General features: G+C 39.9%; 1 protein-coding gene across 1 annotated transcript; it reads left to right on the forward strand.

Annotated features, from left to right (window-relative positions):
* The first annotated feature begins 490 nt into the window (after positions 1-490).
* Positions 491-9,655, forward strand: LOC128698820 (uncharacterized). Its single transcript, XM_053791231.2, has 5 exons — positions 491-698; positions 1,691-3,265; positions 3,467-3,738; positions 8,327-8,443; positions 8,781-9,655. The coding sequence occupies exons 1-5, from the start codon at positions 560-562 to the stop codon at positions 9,258-9,260; spliced, it is 2,583 nt and encodes an 860-aa protein (XP_053647206.2). The 5' UTR covers positions 491-559; the 3' UTR covers positions 9,261-9,655.
* The last annotated feature ends 11,849 nt before the right edge of the window (positions 9,656-21,504 follow it).

Genomic DNA, 21,504 nt, shown 5'->3' on the forward strand with positions numbered 1-21,504 from the left:
ATGTGTGGCTGTCACTACACACACTCCAGTCTCGCTCTCCTCTTGGCCGCTGCAGCCATCATTGCCAAAGGTAGGATTTATATATATATATATATTTTATATTTTCATAATCTAGGCTCGTCACAACAGAGTACGCTGATTTTAGATTTTCATTGCCAAATTAATTTCCTTAGTCATGTGATGACACACACAGCAGAGATTTAAATTATTTGACCAAAGTTTGCTGCTAGAGGCAACCCCGTTTTTTATTTTATTTTTACCGTTCGTGAGAAAATGTACGCTTGACTTGTATGCCACCCTGTTTTTAATTTCGTTAATTTATGGTAACTATACAGATAATTAAATTAATATATATTAATCAAATTCAGGACTACAGGTGCAGTAGTAATAACCCTTTATAAAGTATGAGTTCCTAGGGTAAAGAGGGTAATGGTATAGAAGTAATAACCCCTTCCATTGGGGCTGTTCACCTACAGGAGGTGAGGAAGAGGCTCGAGTGTTCTCACTTCAGCCTGACATCTGGAAGCCTCCCCGGGATGACGTCTTCATCACTTTCAACATGAGTTTACTAAGGACGGCAACTTTGGGCCTCAGCGAACTCACTATTTGCTCGAGGGTGTTCTTCACTGGTCTCACTACCCAGCAGGTCGTCCTCTCCTACGCCACAGCTGACACCGTAGACAACGCCATCATGATGTGTAACAGCTTTAAAATGTTTTTGTCTGTTTTTTTAAACTGAAGGAATAGGAAAACTCCAACTCACAAACATTCCTGGTGTTTCAACTTACAAACAAGTTATGTTCACGGTGTTTGAACTTTTAAGCTAATTTTATTCCTTGTGTATGAACTAGTTTCATATATACGTGCCATTTTTATTTAAAAAAATGAGCTCTCAAACCTGTATTGGTATTACCAACACAGGTACTGATAGATAACATGTTCAGGACGATATCTTTCACCTGAAGTTTTTTAGGTTCCCATTTATTCCCACCACCAATAATATTAACAATATATACATTGCTTTGGCAGATGTATAATTAGGTTATGGAGAGAGTGCAAAAATGAGCACGCTTACAGAATTATATACTCGTATAGAGACAAAACTCTAATGTGTGTTAATCAGCATGGCGTTAGTGAGAGACTGACCTCCAGACCAGCAGTTAGTTACAGGGCCAGCTAGCCTGGAGCTCTATCCCCACTATGCTTACATGACCTCAAACAATGGGTAGTTTGTCCTCGATTATAGGTGGCAGCCCCAACACTTGTATCGACAATAAGCTACTAAGCTTTTGCATGACTGCATGGCATGCAGGATGTGCAGGTATGTAGTCCACACTCAAAAACCATGCAGTCGGTGCATGCCAAATTGGGTGAAACGTCACTTCAGTTGATATCATAGTAAGCAATTGGACATTTTTTTTATATTATACACTTTCCTGGTATATATCAGCAAAAGTAAAAACTTAATTGCTTCGTAAGAACCTGTTTCATATATTGTAAAGATTTGATGAACATATTTTAAATTACATAAGGCATAATTTAGAAATTTAGGGACAAGGACTAGTTAATTGTTAGAAAAGTTGGGTCTAACTTACCTAAATTATTTTAGCTAGCTTACGTTAAGACTATGGGAAATTTCACCAAATGTCTTTCTTTCATGATATATCTCATTTCACTTTTTGATGTGAAGATATCGAGGATGGCGCACACGTTTTCCAGTACAACAATAAGCCTCAGCCGGTCATCGAGAGAGTGTCACTGCCGACAGTGCTGCGTAAGTGGCGGCACTACTGCCACGTATTCTCCGGGGACACGTATAGCGTGTACGTGGACGGTGTGGCACTCGCCAATGGACCCATCCAGGTAGACGACCGCATACTTCAACTTAATGGCACCTTCGTCGTCGGCCAGGAACAAGATAAGATATCTGGAGGTTATAGCAGATTCCAAATTCTTAAGGGCTACACCACTCAGATTAATATATGGAACTATGGTGTCTCCAGCAGAGATATAGAAGACATCGCTAATTGTAGGAGAAACATATTAGGAAATGTCGTCTCTAGTGATAGAGAAAATTTTGAGCTTATGAATGTGCAGGTAAACATGGTATCTCTGTGGAAATTTTGTGGCGATGACGAGAAATTTGTTATATTCCCTGAGGCTCGAACTTTCGCAGAATCGGTCAAATTTTGTAATCTCGTCGGGTCGAACATGTATGCACCATCGAACAAGAAGGAAAACAGTGACTTGAACCAGACGTTGTGGGAGGAAAATATGTGTGAGCAAGTTGATCTATGGGTCGGAGTGACAGATGAGGAAGAAGAAGGTGTATGGAGAGCTGTTAGTGATGGTAGGATAGTGACAGATATATATTTCACTCATGGCCAGCCCGATAACTCTAGGGCAGAGAACTGTATTATTATGTACGCAAGACAGGCCAGCTGGAATGACTTTCCATGCCTAACCCTTAAAGCTTGCGTATCATGTGAAGAGAAACTGCATGTCCCACTCATCCTTCGTGGAGCCTGTATGGAATGGAGAACTCAAACAATGTTTGAAGTAATTGGCTACAATTCTCACAGAACATTTTTTCATGGGTTTTACGGTCTCATGATTTACAGAACCAGTGACCAACAGTGGATTCTCTTTGATACGCTGACTAACAAGACTCAGGCTGTTCTCAGTATTGCATCCAGTAACTTATACCCTCTCGGTAGACATGAATGGTTGTTGGTTAATCCCATGTGCGATCGTCTAGTCGGCAGCAAGGTGGAGCTGAGTTTGTCGGTGTGTAAGGACGGACAGTACATGTGTGTCAACGGAGAATGCATCGATTTAGCTTTTCGCTGCGACGCCAAAAATGACTGCAGCGACGAGTCAGATGAAGACAACTGTTCCATCCTTCAGATCCCCGATGGCTACCGTAGTTTTAAACCTCCTAAGAACCTCGACGACGCAACTCAACCTCTTCAGCCCTTTCTCACACTCTTGTTCCTTCGCTTCCTCTTGATTGATGACGTACAGGAGACAATCAATCTTGAGTTTATAATCGACGTAAGCTGGACAGATTTAAGACTTAAATATCAAAATCTTCGCTCTGATATGCTGGCGAATCAACTATCCGAGCAAGAGGTGAAGGATATTTGGAGGCCACAGCTACAGTTCCCTAATATAAGAGATGGTGACTTGAAGTTACTTAAAGAAAATGTTTATGTTAATAAAGTCAACGATTCATTGCCTGTTGACTTTAATGCTGTGAAGATGGGTAAGTACTCCAGTAGCTCACGAGTTGCTAATAATGATAAATTACAAAAATACGTCTATGCATAATACTTATACGTATAAGTGTTGTAGTGTAATTTTGTCATAATTTTGTCACAACTTCTAAGAAGCTAAAATATTTTGATTGATTTAAAATATTTCAACCAATACCATACAATAATCCTTACTGTAAGATGACTCGCAGACGAAATATATGGAGGCGCTGCAGCTGAGATCGTACAGCGTCAGCACTACAGCGGCAGCTTCGTGTGTGATTTCAGCGTGTTCTATTACCCCTTCGACGTGCAGCGATGCAACGTATTGGTGCAACTGACCTCCGTCAGCAGAGAACTGGTTGCCTTTACGAAGCAGAAGTCTGCCGCTGAGTGTAGGAAGGACATGAATCTGCCTAGGTACCTCGTGAGTGACTTGTATACCCAAATCTCCAACAACCAGACCAGAGAGGCACTGATAGAGGTGATTATGTTGAGATTTCAAGGTTGATTTCGGATCTATACGTGTTTGCTCAGAAGAGGTCAGAAAGAAGTTAGTAAAAAGTCAATAACTTTAGATTACACTCAGTATGAGGGATTATAATGATGTGAGGTGATTAAAAAGTTAAGGTAGGCTGGTTCTTATCAAGCCATCATAATTCATCCCTTTGCTTTTTTGATCATTCAAGCATCACCTTTTGCAGACTGGGTTGACATCTTTTTCCATTCCAACATAAGCTTCTGTTAATAATCTATATCCAACTTGTGTGCAAAAGTTTTATTTAGAGAATTTGATAGCTGCGACATCCAGTTCGAGGAACGAACCCACCTTAACCACACATCTCTCGTTCATCGTTTGTGAGAGCCATCCAGCTCAATATTGATAATTATTGTCTATATTAATCCATATCAGTTGAATACTTTACCTTTGTATGTCATTATATGTCAGCTAGGTCTGTATAGTTGTATCATGTACCTGTAGAAATAAGTATTATTTTTTTTTTCAACAAGTCGGCCGTCTCCCACCGAGGCAGGGTGATCCAAAAAAGAAAGAAAATCCCCAAAAAGAAAATACTTTCATCATCATTCAACACTTTCACCACACTCACACATTATCACTGCTTTTGCAGAGGTGCTCAGAATACAACAGTTTAGAAGCATATACGTATAAAGATACACAACATATCCCTCCAAACTGCCAATATCCCAAACCCCTCCTTTAAAGTGCAGGCATTGTACTTCCCATTTCCAGGACTTAAGTCCGACTATATGAAAATAACCGGTTTCCCTGAATCCCTTCACTAAATATTACCCTGCTCACACTCCAACAGATCGTCAGGTCCCAAGTATCATTCGTCTCCATTCACTCCTATCTAACACGCTCATGCACGCTTGCTGGAAGTCCAAGCCCCTCGCCCATAAAACCTCCTTTACCCCCTCTTTCCAACCCTTTCGAGGACGACCCCTACCCCTCCTTCCTCTATAGATTTATATGCTTTCCATGTCATTCTACTTTGATCCATTCTCTCTAAATGACCAAACCACCTCAACAACCCCTCTTCTGCCCTCTGACTAATGCTTTTATTAACTCCACACCTTCTCCTAATTTCCACACTCCGAATTTTCTGCATAATATTTACACCACACATTGCCCTTAAACAGGACATCTCCACTGCCTCCAACCGTCTCCTCGCTGCTGCATTTACCACCCAAGCTTCACATCCATAAAAGAGTGTTGGTACTACTATACTTTCATACATTCCCTTCTTTGCCTCCATAGATAACGTTTTTTGACTCCACATATACCTCAACGCACCACTCACCTTTTTTCCCTCATCAATTCTATGATTAACCTCATCCTTCATAAATCCATCCGCCGACACGTCAACTCCCAAGTATCTGAAAACATTCACTTCTTCCATACTCCTCCTCCCCAATTTGATATCCAATTTTTCTTTATCTAAATCATTTGATACCCTCATCACCTTACTCTTTTCTATGTTCACTTTCAACTTTCTACCTTTACACACATTCTCAAACTCATCTACTAACCTTTGCAATTTTTCTTTAGAATCTCCCATAAGCACAGTATCATCAGCAAAAAGTAACTGTGTCAATTCCCATTTTGAATTTGATTCCCCATAATTTAATCCCACCCCTCTCCCGAACACCCTAGCATTTACTTCTTTTACAACCCCATCTATAAATATATTAAACAACCATGGTGACATTACACATCCCTGTCTAAGACCTACTTTTATCGGGAAGTATTCTCCCTCTCTTCTACACACCCTAACCTGAGCCTCACTATCCTCATAAAAGCTCTTTACAGCATTTAGTAACTTACCACCTATTCCATATACTTGCAACATCTGCCTCATTGCTCCTCTATCCACTCTATCATATGCCTTTTCTAAATCTATAAATGCAATAAAAACTTCCCTACCTTTATCAAAATACTGTTCACATATATGCTTCAATGTAAACACTTGATCTACACATCCCCTACCCACTCTGAAGCCTCCCTGCTCATCTACAATCCTACATTCTGTCTTACCTCTAATTCTTTCAATTATAACCCTACCGTATACTTTTCCTGGTATACTCAGTAAACTTATTCCTCTATAATTTTTACAATCTCTTTTGTCCCCTTTCCCTTTATATAAAGGGACTATACATGCTCTCCGCCAATCCCTAGGTACCTTCCCCTCTTTCATACATTTATTAAACAAAAGTACCAACCACTCCAACACTATATCCCCCCCTGCTTTTAACATTTCTGTCATGATCCCATCAGTTCCAGCTGCTTTACCCCCTTTCATTCTACGTAATGCCTCACGTACCTCCACCACACTTACATTCTGCTCTGCTTCACTCCTAAAAGATGGTATACCTCCCTGGCCAGTGCATGAAATTACCGCCTCCCTTTCTTCCTCAACATTTAAAAGTTCCTCAAAATATTCTCGCCATCTACCTAATACCTCCCTCTCCCCATCTACTAACTCCCCTACTCTGTTTTTAACTGACGAATCCATACTTTCCCTAGGCTTTCTTAAATTGTTTAACTCACTCCAAAATTTTTTCTTATTTTCATTAAAATTTCTTGACAGTGCCTCTCCCACTCTTTCATCTGCTCTCCTTTTGCACTCTCTCACCACTCTCTTCACCTTTCTTTTACTCTCCATATACTCTGCTCTTCTTATAACACTTCTGCTTTGTTAAAACCTCTCATAAGCTACCTTTTTCTCTTTTATCACACCCTTTACTTCATCATTCCACCAATCACTCCTCTTTCCTCCTGCCCCCACCCTCCTATAACCACAAACTTCTGTCCCACATTCTAATACTGCATTTTTAAAACTATTCCAACCCTCTTCAACCCCCCCACTACTCATCTTTGCACTAGCCCACCTTTCTGCCAATAGTCGCTTATATCTCGCCCGAACTTCCTCCTCCCTTAGTTTATACACTTTCACCTCCCTCTTATTTGTTGTTGCAACCTTCCTCTTTTCCCATCTACCTCTTACTCTAACTGTAGCTACAACTAAATAATGATCCGATATATCAGTTGCCCCTCTATAAACATGTACATCTTGGAGCCTACCCATCAACATTATATCCACCAATACATAATCTAACAAACTACTTTCATTACGTGCTACATCATACCTTGTATATTTATTTATCCTCTTTTTCATAAAATATGTATTACTTATTACCAAATTTCTTTCTACACATAGCTCAATTAAAGGCTCCCCATTTACATTTACCCCTGGCACCCCAAATTTACCTACTACTCCCTCAATAACATTTTTACCCACTTTAGCATTGAAATCCCCAACCACCATTACTCTCACACTTGATTCAAAACTCCCCACGCATTCACTCAACATTTCCCAGAATCTCTCTCTCTCCTTCACTTCTCTCTTCTCCAGGTGCATACACGCTTACTATAACCCACTTTTCACATCCAATCTTTATTTTACTCCACATAATCCTTGAATTTATACATTTGTAGTCCCCCTTTTCCTGCCATAGCTTATCCTTCAACATTATTGCTACTCCTTCTTTAGCTCTAACTCTATTTGAAACCCCTGACCTAATCCCATTTATTCCTCTCCATTGAAACTCTCCCACCCCCTTCAGCTTTGTTTCACTTAAAGCCAGGACATCCAGCTTCTTCTCATTCATAACATCCACAATCATCTCTTTCTTATCATTTGCACAACATCCACGCACATTCAGACTTCCCACTTTGACAATTTTCTTCTTCTTATTCTTTTTAGTAATCTTTACAGGAAAAGGGGTTACTAGCCCATTGTTCCCGGCATTTTAGTTGACTTTTACAACACGCATGGCTTACGGAGGAAAGATTCTTATTCCACTTCCCCATGGATATAAAAGGAAAAGTAATAAGACCAAGAACCATTAAGATAAAATCAAAGAAAACTCAGATGAGTGTGTATTATTATTATTATTATTATTATTATTATTATTATTATTATTATTATTATTATTATTATTATTATTATTATTATTATTATTATTATTATTATTATTATTATTATTATTATTATTATTATTATTATTATTATTATTATTATTATTATTATTATTGGTGGCCCGGTGGCCTGGTGGCTAAAGCTCCCGCTTCACACACGGAGGGCCCGGGTTCGATTCCCGGCGGGTGGAAACATTTCGACACGTTTCCTTACACCTGTTGTCCTGTTCACCTAGCAGCAAATAGGTACCTGGGTGTTAGTCGACTGGTGTGGGTCGCATCCTGGGGGACAAGATTAAGGACCCCAATGGAAATAAGTTAGACAGTCCTCGATGACGCACTGACTTTCTTGGGTTATCCTGGGTGGCTAACCCTCCGGGGTTAAAAATCCGAACGAAATCTTATCTTATTATTATTATTATTATTATTATTATTATTATTATTATTATTATTATTATTATTATACCTTATAAATTGACCCTTAGGCTGGGTAACACCCCTACCGTCATGTTCTACCCTTGATGTGGTGGTATGCCTCTCGGTTCAACCTTAATCGCTGACTTCTCCACAGGTGGGTTACTTGTTAACCAGAAGATTCACACTGATCGTTCTCTCCATCTACCTGCCCTCCGTGATGCTGATGGTTATAGGATACACAACTCTCTACGTTAAGGTTCAGATGCTAGATGTAAGTGTGTAATATGATGAAAGGGAATCGAACAGAGAAGATAGAAAGAGGTGAAAAAAATGGCAGGGATGATTAGAAGAGAGAAGTTGATAAAGCAAGTACGTTCTTGATAGGAATGGGATAAGGTTGGGAGAAATTGTGAAAATGAGCAACGAAGAGAAATTTTTTCTGATATTAAGGCCTTTATTTATGAGGTTTGAGTGAGTATGCTTGATTTTTTAGTGTGTATGGTGCTTGAAGCCCTTATACACTGTGTGTGTGTGTGTGTGTGTGTGTGTGCACTTCTGGAATCTAACAAATATATAATATTAATCTATAATTCCTCTCTCTCATAAAGGTACGTCTAGTCGTCAGTCTCACAACTCTGCTGGTCCTGTACACTTTCTTTAACCAGACCTCGACCTCGCTGCCCCAGACAGCCTACGTGAAGATGATCGACGTGTGGTTCTTCTTCTGCACTTCGCTTCTCTTCGTCATCATAGTCATCCACGTCTTCGTCGAGAAGCTTGCGTCTCATGGGAAAGACGCCGTTGAATACCTCGCTATTCCTCCTCGTCTGTCTCCCCTAAATCCTGCTGCTACGGTCTTCTTCGGGAAGGTTAGCGGAAAGCCACGACACTTGGGATGGGGAGAAGAAGAAACAGGGTCGTGGTTCTGGCAATATTCATCTACGTCTTCGTCGCGGCTGCGTCTACTGTGGAAACAATGGTATTCCTCCATGTCTGCTGAGATGCTATTGTTTGTTCTGCGGACCTACGTTGGACCTGTTGTTATCCTGGTGTTCTTCGTCTGCTACTGTTGTGTCATCTTCTCTTAGATGTTATCCTCCAAGAATAATACTGGTACTGTATATCCTCCTTGGATCATGTGTTCCTAGGATAACATTTATATCACTTTGAACCTCGATGTTATCTTCAGTTAGGCACTTTTATTGGCTGTGGCTTCTCCTGGTAAACACTGATATCTTACCCTTGTATAACATTGCGCCCTGAAGCTTCATCCTTTAAAATAACGCTGGTTATTTTCATGTGGTGCCGCTCGGCTTATTTAGGTAGTTCCGCTATTTGCTCTGGTAAAGGAGGAGACGTAATCAATTGCAAATTTCGTGTTGCATAATATATATTCGCCTTTTATTTTCGTTTTACTCTTAAATGTTTTATTTTTAGTTCAAGATCAAATTTATTTTCATAGATGTTGCACCTTTAATGCATATTTTACTACTGTCTAACATTTCCTCTTAACGAGCACGCACGTGCACCATTCAATATCGAACTAAAGAGGACAATTAGATCATTGTACAAATATTCAGATATTATGAAGCGATGCTATCTTGTGTTTTGTTTATCCTAAATTAGTGTGTGTGTGTGGGGAGGGGGAATCTAAAAAGAAAACCAACTTCAGTTGAAGTTTCCTGTATTTTACAACTATATCAGAACAGTTAAGAAAGTTGTCTCACCTTTAGCAGACGGAAGTTTGAGCCTCCAGTATCCTACAGGGTTAATTTTTGCATATATGTGTCACCTTGCTCACTCTCAAGTCAAAGAATCCCTTTGCACGTAAGTTAATAGTTACCAAACCTTATTCTTTGGATAGCATTGAAAATGGGTTGGGCAAATATTTTTGTTAGTGGGTTTGAGAAGGACGTGCCTAGTATGGGCCAGTAGGCCTATTGCAGTGTTCCTTTACCTTCTAACACATTCAGGCAAACTTGGTGTATGCTCAAGCCCCTAGCACTCAAAACCTCCTCTACATTTGAGCCTTTCCTGGGACAACCGCTACCTGCCCCTCATTCCACTCCAGATTTTTATGGTCATCATATTCTGCTATGTCCTGTCTAGGTGTCAAACCATCTCAAGAATCCTTCCTCATCCTTCTGAATTATGCCTGCGGTAACCTCACACTTAATTTCTACACTCCGAATTCTTGCATAATATTCACACCACACAGTGCTTAGAAACATGACATCTCTTCATCCATCCTCGTCGCTGCAACCTTTAAAACCCATGTCTCATGCCCATATACGTGCGTTGGTACCACTAAACTCTGGTGCACTTTCCTCGTTTGGCCTCCATAGATAAAGCTTCTTACCCTCCAATAAAATATAAAATATTTGTGGTAATGAAATGGAAGTCTGGAGCAGCAGGCAGTGTTTTTCATGGGCGTGGGAGGGGAAAGGAGGTCTTAATGCTCGCTTGTGAGGGGCTCTTGATTCAGGGAATTAAAGCTACTCTTCCCTGGAAGAAATTTTATTACCATCGGTTCCCTGGAAATAAGTCTGTGGAAAATAACAAGTAGTGTGAATCATAGTATTGTAATTGAGAGTGACTGTGATGAAAAGTATAATTGCAAGAAAATGGAGTAAATTTGATATATGTACGATTTAAGTGTTATTATTATTATTATTATTATTATATATTACTATATGTTACTATACTTACAAAAATTCCATAACCCTGTCTATTTTTTAGTAACATTGTAAATAATTTTGGTATTACATACAGTAGTGCATGTGTTCAAAATCAAGATTCAAGTTTACATGGTTTAGTTGACACTTATTGCATCTTCATCAATAAGTTTTTTACTTAAAATAGTTTTTATTACTTATAATTTTAACAGTGAAAGTAATTGGCTCTCATACACCGTCGAAGTCTCGATTTCTGACCATATCTCAGACAACTATCTTCCTTCTAATTTAAAAAAAAGTCCTTCAAATCAGCTTCATATTAAATACTGGAAGATAATTTGTTTTAGCTTCTATGTAGGCAAGTCTGGCTACAAGAGTAAAAAATTTGTCTGTCGCTAAACGAAGGATCGAGCTTCCACCACTCCTTGCACTTATCGACGAATATAATTTTGGTTTTCGAAATAATCTTTTAGAACGTGAGCCTTCACGATCTTTCAAAAGAAGGTGTAACGCTCCATAGCGTAAGCTCTAATTACCCAGCCAGGAAACTGACAGAGCTTTAAGTCTTGACTCACATAATTGCGGATATGTTCGCGGCCAAGTTTAATGACTTGTTGACATTTGGAAAACTTGAATAATTTATTTGAGTTTCAGATAATTTCATAGTTGTTAATGGGGAGAGGAGGGGTAAGGCAGGTGCCTCCATGTTTTTTTTTTTTTCACTCTATAGCGTGCGTGACAAGAAATCCTTGTGTATAGGACGCATGTTTTTTTTTTCACAGTACAGCTTGCTACTTATTTAAAAACATGGATTCTCTTTTAGGAAGAAGCTAGTTTCAGAACCTTAGTGGCGGGGAGTTGGTTAGTCCCTACTGGGGAGTATTTTGTAAGTGCTAGCTAATTAGAAAACGATAGGAAACAACCTCCAAGCATTTCCCACATCTGGTTCACGGGACTCGTGTTGTTCCCCTGAGGTCAAGCCACGAGTGTTTATGGATTGCAGAGAAAAGACGGAGGAAATTGTGCATGAATATTAGGTCTGGTCCTGGACAGGACCGCAGGGTCCTTGGCCCCCGAAAACATCCTTTACGTATTCTTCAAGACCAGAGTAGGAAAGAAGTGGGACTGGAGGAGTGTTTTGAGTGAGGGGTAGGGGAGTGTGCTGGTGTGGGGAGAGCAAAGTATACATGTGCAAAGTAAGAGGGAGGGAAGATAGCCAGGGGAGGGAAGTGGGGATGGTTAACTGGTATTTGGGAAGACAGTTTGGTTGGTGCTGCTGTGAGAGAAACAGCATCAGTATGTCTGGTGGTCACTTCACAATCTCCTGTCTATGTCTCCTCCTGGTTCCTGCATCCATCATTGCTCAAAGTAGGAGTTACACGTTTTTTAATTTTTTCACAAACCCTTGCTAATAATTTGTTTTGCTTTCCTATTTGTGGACGATTGTGGATGATTTTCTTCTATTTGCCCGTGTATTTACATACATATTTTTTCATTTATCTGTGCTTGCCATATATAGTTCCACCTGCTGGATTCTCCTATCACACTATTTGATCGTTGTGACGCATCACAAATCAATGTGGCTCGTCTTAGTGACACAGGAATTAACGTATGAACTTCCTTTCCCTGGAAGTCACACCTGCTTACTGCCCTCCGCTCTGAGGGCAGCAAGGTGGTGAACCTTATAAATGGTTCAGTCGTCATTTGTGCCATGACGTAGTCCCACTTCTTTCAAACAATGCCCTAACTAGAATTAAGTCTTCTCCACTTGCACTTCAAAATTCGATTCAATAATTACTTTTTCTGAAAGAATATATTAAAAATGGTTGTGGGTGGAAAGGAAGGAAAAGAGTGGTAAGAACGGTTAAATGGCAGGACCATTTTGAGGGGTTTAAAAGTATCTTTGTTTATTGTTCCCTAGTGATGAGTGGACTTTCATGATTTAGATCTGAATTAAATAGGAAAATTTTAGGGGAGTATATGTTTAGTAATAACAGTCCTTTGAAATTACCTAATGGACAGACAGTACAGGTGTCGAATAATCCTTTAGTATTCGGCTATAAGTATGGGGGGTTATAGGTTATAGGTTTCGTAACAGTTACCATCCTGGGGCTGTTCATTTACAGGAGATGAGGAAGAGGTACGAGTGTTCTCACTTCAGCCTGACATCTGGAAACCTCCCCGGGATGATGTCTTCATCAGGTTCAACATGAGTTTACTAAGGACGTCAACATCGGGCCTCAGCGAATTCACTATTTGTTCTCGGGTGTTGCTCACTGGTCTCACTACCCTACAGGTCCTCCTCTCCTACGCCACTGCTGACACCTTCGACAACGCCATCATGATGTGTGAGTTATATTTGGATGTTATAAGAGAGAACTTTGCAATGTAAGTGCCTTGAAGTTGATGAATAATTTTGAATGCACTGAATTATAGCTACCGTTGAATTCCTTTAATGAAACCTGGTTCCCACATATTCCATAGTCACTGTTTAGCCTCATCGGATTTAGCGCTTTCCTGTAAATATATAAATTATAACTAATTATGACATACTGATTATGCATCGCATATCCGAGTCTCATTTAATTTCATCTTGAAGATGTTGTGAATGGCGCACATGCTTTCCGGCTGAACAACAAGCCACAGCCGGTAATTGAGAGGTTGTCACTGCCGACGGTGGTGCGTGAGTGGCGGCACTACTGCCACGTGTTCTCCGGGGACACGTATACTGTATACATTGACGGAGTGGCACTCGCCAGTGGACCCATCCAGGTAGATGACCGCGTCCTTCAACTTAATGGCACCTTCGTCGTCGGTCAGGAACAAGATAAGATATCTGGAGGCTTCAGCAGATTCCAAATTCTCAAGGGCTACACCACTCAGATTAATATATGGAACTATGGTGTCTCCAGCAGAGATATAGAAGACATCGCTAATTGTAGGAGAAACATCCTTGGAAATGTCGTCTCCAGTGACAGAGAAAATTTTGAGCTTCTGAATGCTGTGGAAAATACAGTACCAATGTGGGAATTTTGTCACAAAGAAAAAAGATTTATCATTTTCCCAGAGGCCCAGACTTTTTCAGAGTCGGCCAAATTATGTAACCGCATCGGGTCAACCATATATACACCGTCGACCAAGAAAGAAAATCGGGACGTGAACCGGACTTTGAGGGAGGAAGACATGTGTGAACAAGAGAACCTTTGGATGGGAGTGACAGATGAGAAAGAGGAAGGTGTATGGCGAGTGCTGGGTAATAACACGATCTTGACTGATATATACTTTACTTTGGGCCAGCCAGATAACACAAGGGCAGAGAACTGCATGGTCATGGACACAAGACTTGCAGGCTGGAACGATGTTTCCTGCATAAACAATAAGGCTTGTGTATCATGCGAAGAAAAACTGCATGTCCCACTTTATTTCCGAGGCGCCTGTATGGAATCGAAAACTTCAACAATGTTCGAAGTTCTTGGCTACCTCTCTAATAAACCATACTTTCACGGTTATTACGGACTCATGATCTTCAAGACAAGTGACAGTCACTGGGCTGCCTTTGACACTGTGTTCAACAAGACTCAGGCTGTCCTCAATATGACTTCTAACAACCTTTATCCCCTTGGCATTCATGAATGGTCACTGACAAACCCCATGTGTGATCACCCCATAGGCAGTAAGATCAACTTGAGTTTGTCCATGTGTCAAGACAGGCAGTATATGTGTGCCGATGGGCAGTGTATTGACTTGACTTCTCGTTGTGATGGCAAGGATGATTGTAACGACGAGACTGACGAGGACTACTGCTCCATCCTTCAGATCCCCGATGGCTATCGCAGTTTCAAGCCGCCCAAAAACGTCGACGATCCAACTCAGCCTCTCCATCCTATTCTCACATTTACATTCCTCCGCTTCTTGATGATCGATGACGTGCAAGAGACTGTCTATCTTGAGTTTATCATTGATATAAGCTGGAGAGATACGAGACTTAAATATCAGAACCTTCGCTCCGATATGCTGGTGAATCAACTGTCGACGAAAGAGGTGGAAGGCATATGGAGACCTCAGCTGCAGTTCCCTAATATCAAAGATGGAGCCTTGAAACTGCTGAAAGAAAATCTCTTCGTTCAGAAAGTTAAAGAATCATTGCCTGTTGACTACAACGCTGTGAGGATGGGTAAGTACTGCGTGTTGTCTGTTTTAAAAATCTTAATGGAAGTAATATTTCTCTGTTTAAGTGATTCCATTAATTCAATGAAGTGTCGACAATCGAACACGAATCAACTGTACTGACAGATAGGGTTAAGTGGAACTTTAATCACTATGTTATTTCATCCTGGCTATAGTAATGTCAGTCTGATGATGGGTTGATTTCCACCCGACCCTATCAGCAAGATGTTGATAGCCAAGCTTTTGTTCCTTTGGGAGTCCTGTATCTCTGTTGGTAGCGTACTCAGCTCACACACTGAGGTCCGTGGTTCGATCCCTTGTACGCGTGGAAACATTGAGCGTGTTTCCTTAAGACATACTGAACTCCAATTTCAAAGAGAAGACACCGTAACTATCATTCAGTACGCGTGGCTCACTAACTGATATTTCTGAATACCTTAGTAGATATTACCTTGCTCTCACTCAGTATGTCAGTTGTCACTTTGCTCACATTCAAACAGCAAGTTAAATATTACATGGCACACGAACAGCACAGCAAATGTTGCCTTTCTCACATTCGAACAGCATGTCAAATGGTACTTTATTCACATTCCAACAGCTCATCAAATGTTAGTTCTCTCATACTCAAAAATCGCTTTAAATGTTACCCTGCTAACAGTCCAACAGCACGTTAGGTCCCAGAAAGCCTCCTGCCTCAGCTCACACTTAACAAGCCCTCATGTATTTCGAGGTTTCTCATATCTCTACTTCCCGAAACCTTCTTCCTTCTCTTCCTCCATAAATACGTGATAACTCATACAGATGAAATGTATGGAGGCGATGCAGCTGAGATCGTACAGCGTCAACACTACAGCGGCAGCTTCGTGTGTGACTTCAGCGTGTTCTATTATCCCTTTGACGTGCAGCGATGCAACGTATTGGTGCAGCTGACCTCCGTCAGCAGAGATCTGGTTGCCTTCACGAAGAAGAGGTCAACCGCCGAGTACTGGAAGAACCCGTACCTTTCTAGATATTTCGTCGGCGACTTCCACATTAAAATCTCCAGCAACCAGACCAGAGAGACCCTGATAGAGGTAGAGTGTATTACGTCTAGTAAGAACGCTGACTGTCCTCTTTAATAATACTGAATATTTAGAGACCTGCATAAATTTAAACAAATTTTAACTTTTAATATTAACTGGTGTATGTTTATAATTCATTAATCCAAATCACTGAGAAAAATTTCATTAAATAATCTTAAAAAGGTATCATTGGTTCTTCTTCAAATTTTCATGTATATTGCGCATCTTAGTAAACAGAATAATGGGACTTATACTGGTCATTGCAAACTTATATCTTCTAAAATTTAAGATAAATTGTTTAGGGAATCACAGTTAATTTTTTGCCTTCTAAAGGAAAATGCTTCATCATTTAAAACTGTGAAACTGGCTTTAAGAAATGCTGACATCTCTTCAAGCGATCTTTTGTTAAATATTGATTTTCCAGCAGTTGGGCTATTTATAAACTGTTGACACTCGTAACAGGTAGGCTACTTGCTAACTATCGACTACCAGCAGGAGGGCTCTCTATTAACTATTAACACTTCCGCTAGTTGGCTTTTTATTAACTAATGACTCACCCACAGGTGGGTTACTTGTTAACCAGAAGATTCACACTGATCGTTCTCTCCATCTACCTGCCCTCCGTGATGCTCCTAATTATAGGATACACCACACTTTACATCAGCGTGGAAAACCTAGAAGTAAGTATGAAGGACGGGTTTGGGTAAGAAGGTAAACAATACTGGGAAGAACAGTGGGGCATATAATAGCCCATGTGGGACCGAAATTCCATAAAAAGTTTTCTCTCAACGTTTGGATTATTGTTTGAATTTGTGTGGTGGAGCGTGATTATGATGCTGTGTATGTCGAAAATAAAATCAACACAGCTTTGAATTTTCATCATGTCATATGTTTATGTGTTCCTGATAGACAGGGTTAATTCACTTTCCCGTATATTATCTCCTTTATTACTATACAGAGTGTGTCTGGATGGTTGGTGTGTACACTGCATGAGTGCGAGCCTATAAACCTGTGGTTTAAGATTTTGAATGCTAATCTTCTTTTCTCAATTTCTTTCTCTATTTTCTCTCTCTCTTTCTTTTTCCATCTTTTAGATTCGTTTGGATGTCAGCCTCACGACTCTGTTAGTCTTGTACACATTCTTCAATCAGACCTCGTCCTCGCTACCTCAGACAGCTTATGTAAAGATGATCGACGTGTGGTTCTTCTTTTGCACCATGCTTCTCTTCGTTATCATCGTCGTCCACGTCTTCATAGAAAAGCTTGTGCCTCAGGAAAGCAACGTCATTCAAGTGCTCGCTGCCCCATCTTCTGGCACTCTTCCTCCTGCTGCCTCCATTGGGAAGGATAGTGAGAAACCACAGCATCTGGGATGGGGTGAAGGAGAGTCGTGGTCGTTGTCGCGGATCCGTCATCTGTGGAAACATGGGTACTCATCTATGTCTGCTGAAATGCTTCTGCAGATTCTGCGGACCTATATTGGACCTACTGTTATCCTGGTGTTCTTCTTCTGTTATTGTTATATCATGTTCTCTTAGATGCAATTATTCCAAAGGAAACTACTTTCAGTTATGTCTTTGGATGTTTGACTACTAGGGTACACTGATTTCATCCTTTCTTACATTCTTAAATTTTTGGAAAGTTCCTTGGAGATACTGATATCCTTCTGACATATTGCGCAATATATTATTTTTGTTATATTTCCTTATGTTTTAATGTAAACAAATAGGCACTTGCATTTTTCCCATATCTTTCCATGGGCACAATTAGAAAAACATTAGCAAATAAACTTAAAAGAATCTTTATATTTTTTACTTGCCCCCTCAAAAAACTGGATAAAAATAATCAGGTCGTGCAAATTAACTTATGTTCAGACTAGGATTTTTTTTTTTTACTTGTACTCGATATATCGTCTGAAGTATTGCTGGATTAGAGGATTATTTTGGAAGGCTAAGTCGATATGATTATGAATTCCCGTGTGGAAAGCTGCTTGTTCGGTTCCCAATGCTTCTTACATAATGCTAAGTGAGTATTTTCGGCACAAACCAGGTTGTGGTGGACTCGAGACTGGTGTTCAAAACCTTCTCGTTGAATCCCCAACTTGATATTCTATGTCATCATTAGCAGGCATCTTTATTTTTTTTTTTAGTTTCAGTAGGGGGTTCGTGCAGTGTTGTATATTGAACGCCACTTCTACCCGGACACACCTCAAAACGATGTTAGCTGGTTACTAAAAGAGGCTTAAAACCTATGGACTGTAAGAAAGTCGTTAAGGCTGCATATCATCTATTCAATGCCAATCAATAATGCTTTAATACCTAAAATAGAGTTTAAAGTAAATTTTCAGTTATATACGCTACTCTTGTGTTAGCATTAGTGTGGTTTTCATCCTATTTACTACACAAGGGTCATAAAGGCCGCATGTTATCTGCTCACCACCAGTCATGAATGCTTCAACCCCTACAGTAGGGAATAAATAAACTCTTAACAAATGTACACAGAGAGACATGCACCTCATGGTGTATATACCAGAGGATGTGAGTGGCCTGGGTGTGTTAAAAATGTAATTGTTTCTTAATGTATCCTCAAGCAATGGATCATGTTGGCACAACCGTGCTCAGAGGTTTGAGTCTAACGAAGACAATCTCAAAAAAATATGACAATCTCTAAAAAATATGACAATCTCAAAAAAATAGAAGTTTTGAGTGAACATGCATGTTGTAGGTATACATATATAATACATTATAATGATTTAAGATAACTTACGAAACTCACACAATGCGACTTTCATTAGGGTTCTCAATATTTTTCAAAGCTAGAGATTTCCGTATAATGTTCCGTACGCAATATCACGCAGCAGAAATGCAAAACAAAAATATATACGTCCAATCAACGCCTCCATATTGATTTTGATAAGTGTAAGAATAGGACAGCGATATCAAAATTATATGATTTGTCGCTTCCTATAGGTTCATTCATTAGATTTTCATTATTTAAACTTTTTATGGACTATATTATTCTGTGGATAGAAAGTGTCTCCGATCTTCAAGAAAAAGGATAAGTTAGCAATGAACATCGTTTTCTTTTGTCTTATTGGTCGCAATAGTTTTCTTTGCTGCCTTTTCCACCCGAAGCTCAGTTAATAATATCATAATTTTTACAAGGACATATACATGATACACAGGCCTAGCTGACATCAATGACATGCTACTTTATAGGAAGCCACTTGTCATGCAGAGCATTTTGGGCAAATTAGGTCAGTTTTGTCCCAGGATGGGACCCAGTCGACTAACATCCAGGTATCCATTTTACTGATGGGTGAACATAGACAACCGGTGTCAAGTCAAGAAACACGCCCAATGTTTCCACCCCTTCGCAGTGAATCAAACCCGGACCCTCACCGTGTGAAGCGAGAGCTTTTGCCACCAGGCCACGGGGCACCTTGCAGGAGTGAAAACATTGCCTGCTGCCCATATTCACCTCCTAGCGGTATGTACTTGGTTGTTGGTTGACTGGTGTGGGTCGCAATCTGGGTACAGGTACAGGTACATATAAGTACAGTTACATAAAGTTAGGTGATTATGGTGGCTCGTGGCCTGGTAAGCAAACCTCTCGCTTCACACGCTGAGTGTCCGTAGTTCGATCCTCAGCAAGGGTAGAAACACTGGATATGTTTCCTTACATCTGCTGTCCATTTCACCAATCAAGCAAGTAGGTACCTGGGTGTTAGTCGATTGGTGTGGGTTGCATCCTGGGGGACAAGTTTGAGGATCCCAATGGAAATAAGACAGTCCCTCAATGACGTACTGCCTTGATTGGGTTATCCTGGGTGGGTAACCCTCGGGGGTTAAAAATCTGAACAAAATCTTATCAGGTTTAAAGAAACACACCCATTGTTTCCACCCTTGCCGGGAATCAAACCACTAACGCTCAGCGTGTGTAGCAAGAGCTTTGCCCACCAGGCCACTGGCCACCCTTCGTCTTATTAATCGAAACAAAAATTAATTCTTGTTATTTTTCTTATTTAGTGAAGGTGGTCGGAATGTAAATGTCCCTGTTTACCCGTCAGTTTAAAATGGGTACCTGAGTGTTAGTCGACTGGTGAGGGTCGTATCCTGGGACAAAACTGACCTAATTTGCCCGAAATTCGTAGGCCTGTATACCTTGTACATGTACTTGTAAAAATAAAGAGTTTTGAGACTCTCTGACCGCGGGTTCAATCCCGCCCGTGTTATGGATTATTATTATAAGTTGGCCAGTACCATTTTCTTTGGTGATGCAAGGAACATTAGTTTTCTGTAAACAATATTCTCCTGGTAAACCTAACAAATTTAAAATATATTCAAGTAATTGGTTCACTAGTCAGAAAGTGAGTGAGCAAGTAAGTAAGCATGAAAAGTAAACTTATTATTTAGGCTTTGTGTACAAAGCATACAGTTTTTTGGACACCTAAAAGTTAATTATGTAGATTTAACGTAAGAAAACCAATTGTTAGGTGTTCTAGTGGCACCCTCTGTAATTAGTATTTTACTACATGTAAACCACACAATAACCAAAATCTGTAAACCCCGCATTGTAATCCTTATAGAGAATAAACTTTGATTTGATTTGATTTGATTACAGTGTACAATATGACTTATTTCCTTCAGAAGTACGTAGACATACAAATATATTAAATCAACTATGCAAAAATGCGCTTCTCAGAATAATGCATCATTTACGAGTAAGTACGTAAGTAAATTTATTAAGGTAGAGGTACACATAAGTACTGTTACTTAAATGACGAACACTTAAACATTGTAACAAGATAAGAAATCATCCTCTCTTTCTGAATGTTCATTCAGATATTCTATGGCTCTGTTGTTGAATTGCTTTATACTTAGAATGGGTAAGAAATTAGACACATATACATCATCTGTTATGTAATCAGTCCCTCAGTGATGCAGAACAATGCACCGAAAACAATAGGTGTAGTCCCTCACCCTAGAAGCCAAAGGGACAACGTTATCTTTGTCCCACTCAATGAAATATGTATTAGAAATGTCAATCCGTAAATGTGGTTATATTTATCTACCTCATGCTACCATAGTGAGTTATAGATCTACTTAGACCTCTAACTACATTCCTATGGCTTTCAAATGAATTATTGACTTCTATTCTAATACTGTTTCTAATAATTACTACAGAAAGATGATATTATATCCATCTCTTTCCTTCAAAGTGATTTCTTTTATCTGACTTCAGTGCTGCATCATTGATGAATTACGAGAAAATTTTTTACTCCCGCAGCCCGGACCTGGGCTAAGCTTAATCAGTAAGACTTGTACATCAATTGATTTCCCTCTGATTTTTTAATATCTATACGTCTTTTCTCCAGTAAGAGTATTGTTAGAATCACGAAGTCAGGTGCCTTCAGTGATGACATGGAA

This window comes from Cherax quadricarinatus, chromosome 59 (genome assembly GCF_038502225.1).
Source record: "Cherax quadricarinatus isolate ZL_2023a chromosome 59, ASM3850222v1, whole genome shotgun sequence".
Classification (NCBI taxonomy): Eukaryota; Metazoa; Arthropoda; class Malacostraca; order Decapoda; family Parastacidae; genus Cherax; species Cherax quadricarinatus.

Excerpts from the sequence above, each read along its gene's own strand:
- LOC128698820 (XM_053791231.2), top strand. The coding sequence starts at position 560 with ATGAGTTTACTAAGGACGGCAACTTTGGGCCTCAGCGAACTCACTATT. Across the intron at positions 3,739-8,326 it reads CCAGAGAGGCACTGATAGAG|GTGGGTTACTTGTTAACCAG; the intron begins GTGATTATGTTG and ends ACTTCTCCACAG. Across the intron at positions 8,444-8,780 it reads TTAAGGTTCAGATGCTAGAT|GTACGTCTAGTCGTCAGTCT; the intron begins GTAAGTGTGTAA and ends TCTCTCATAAAG.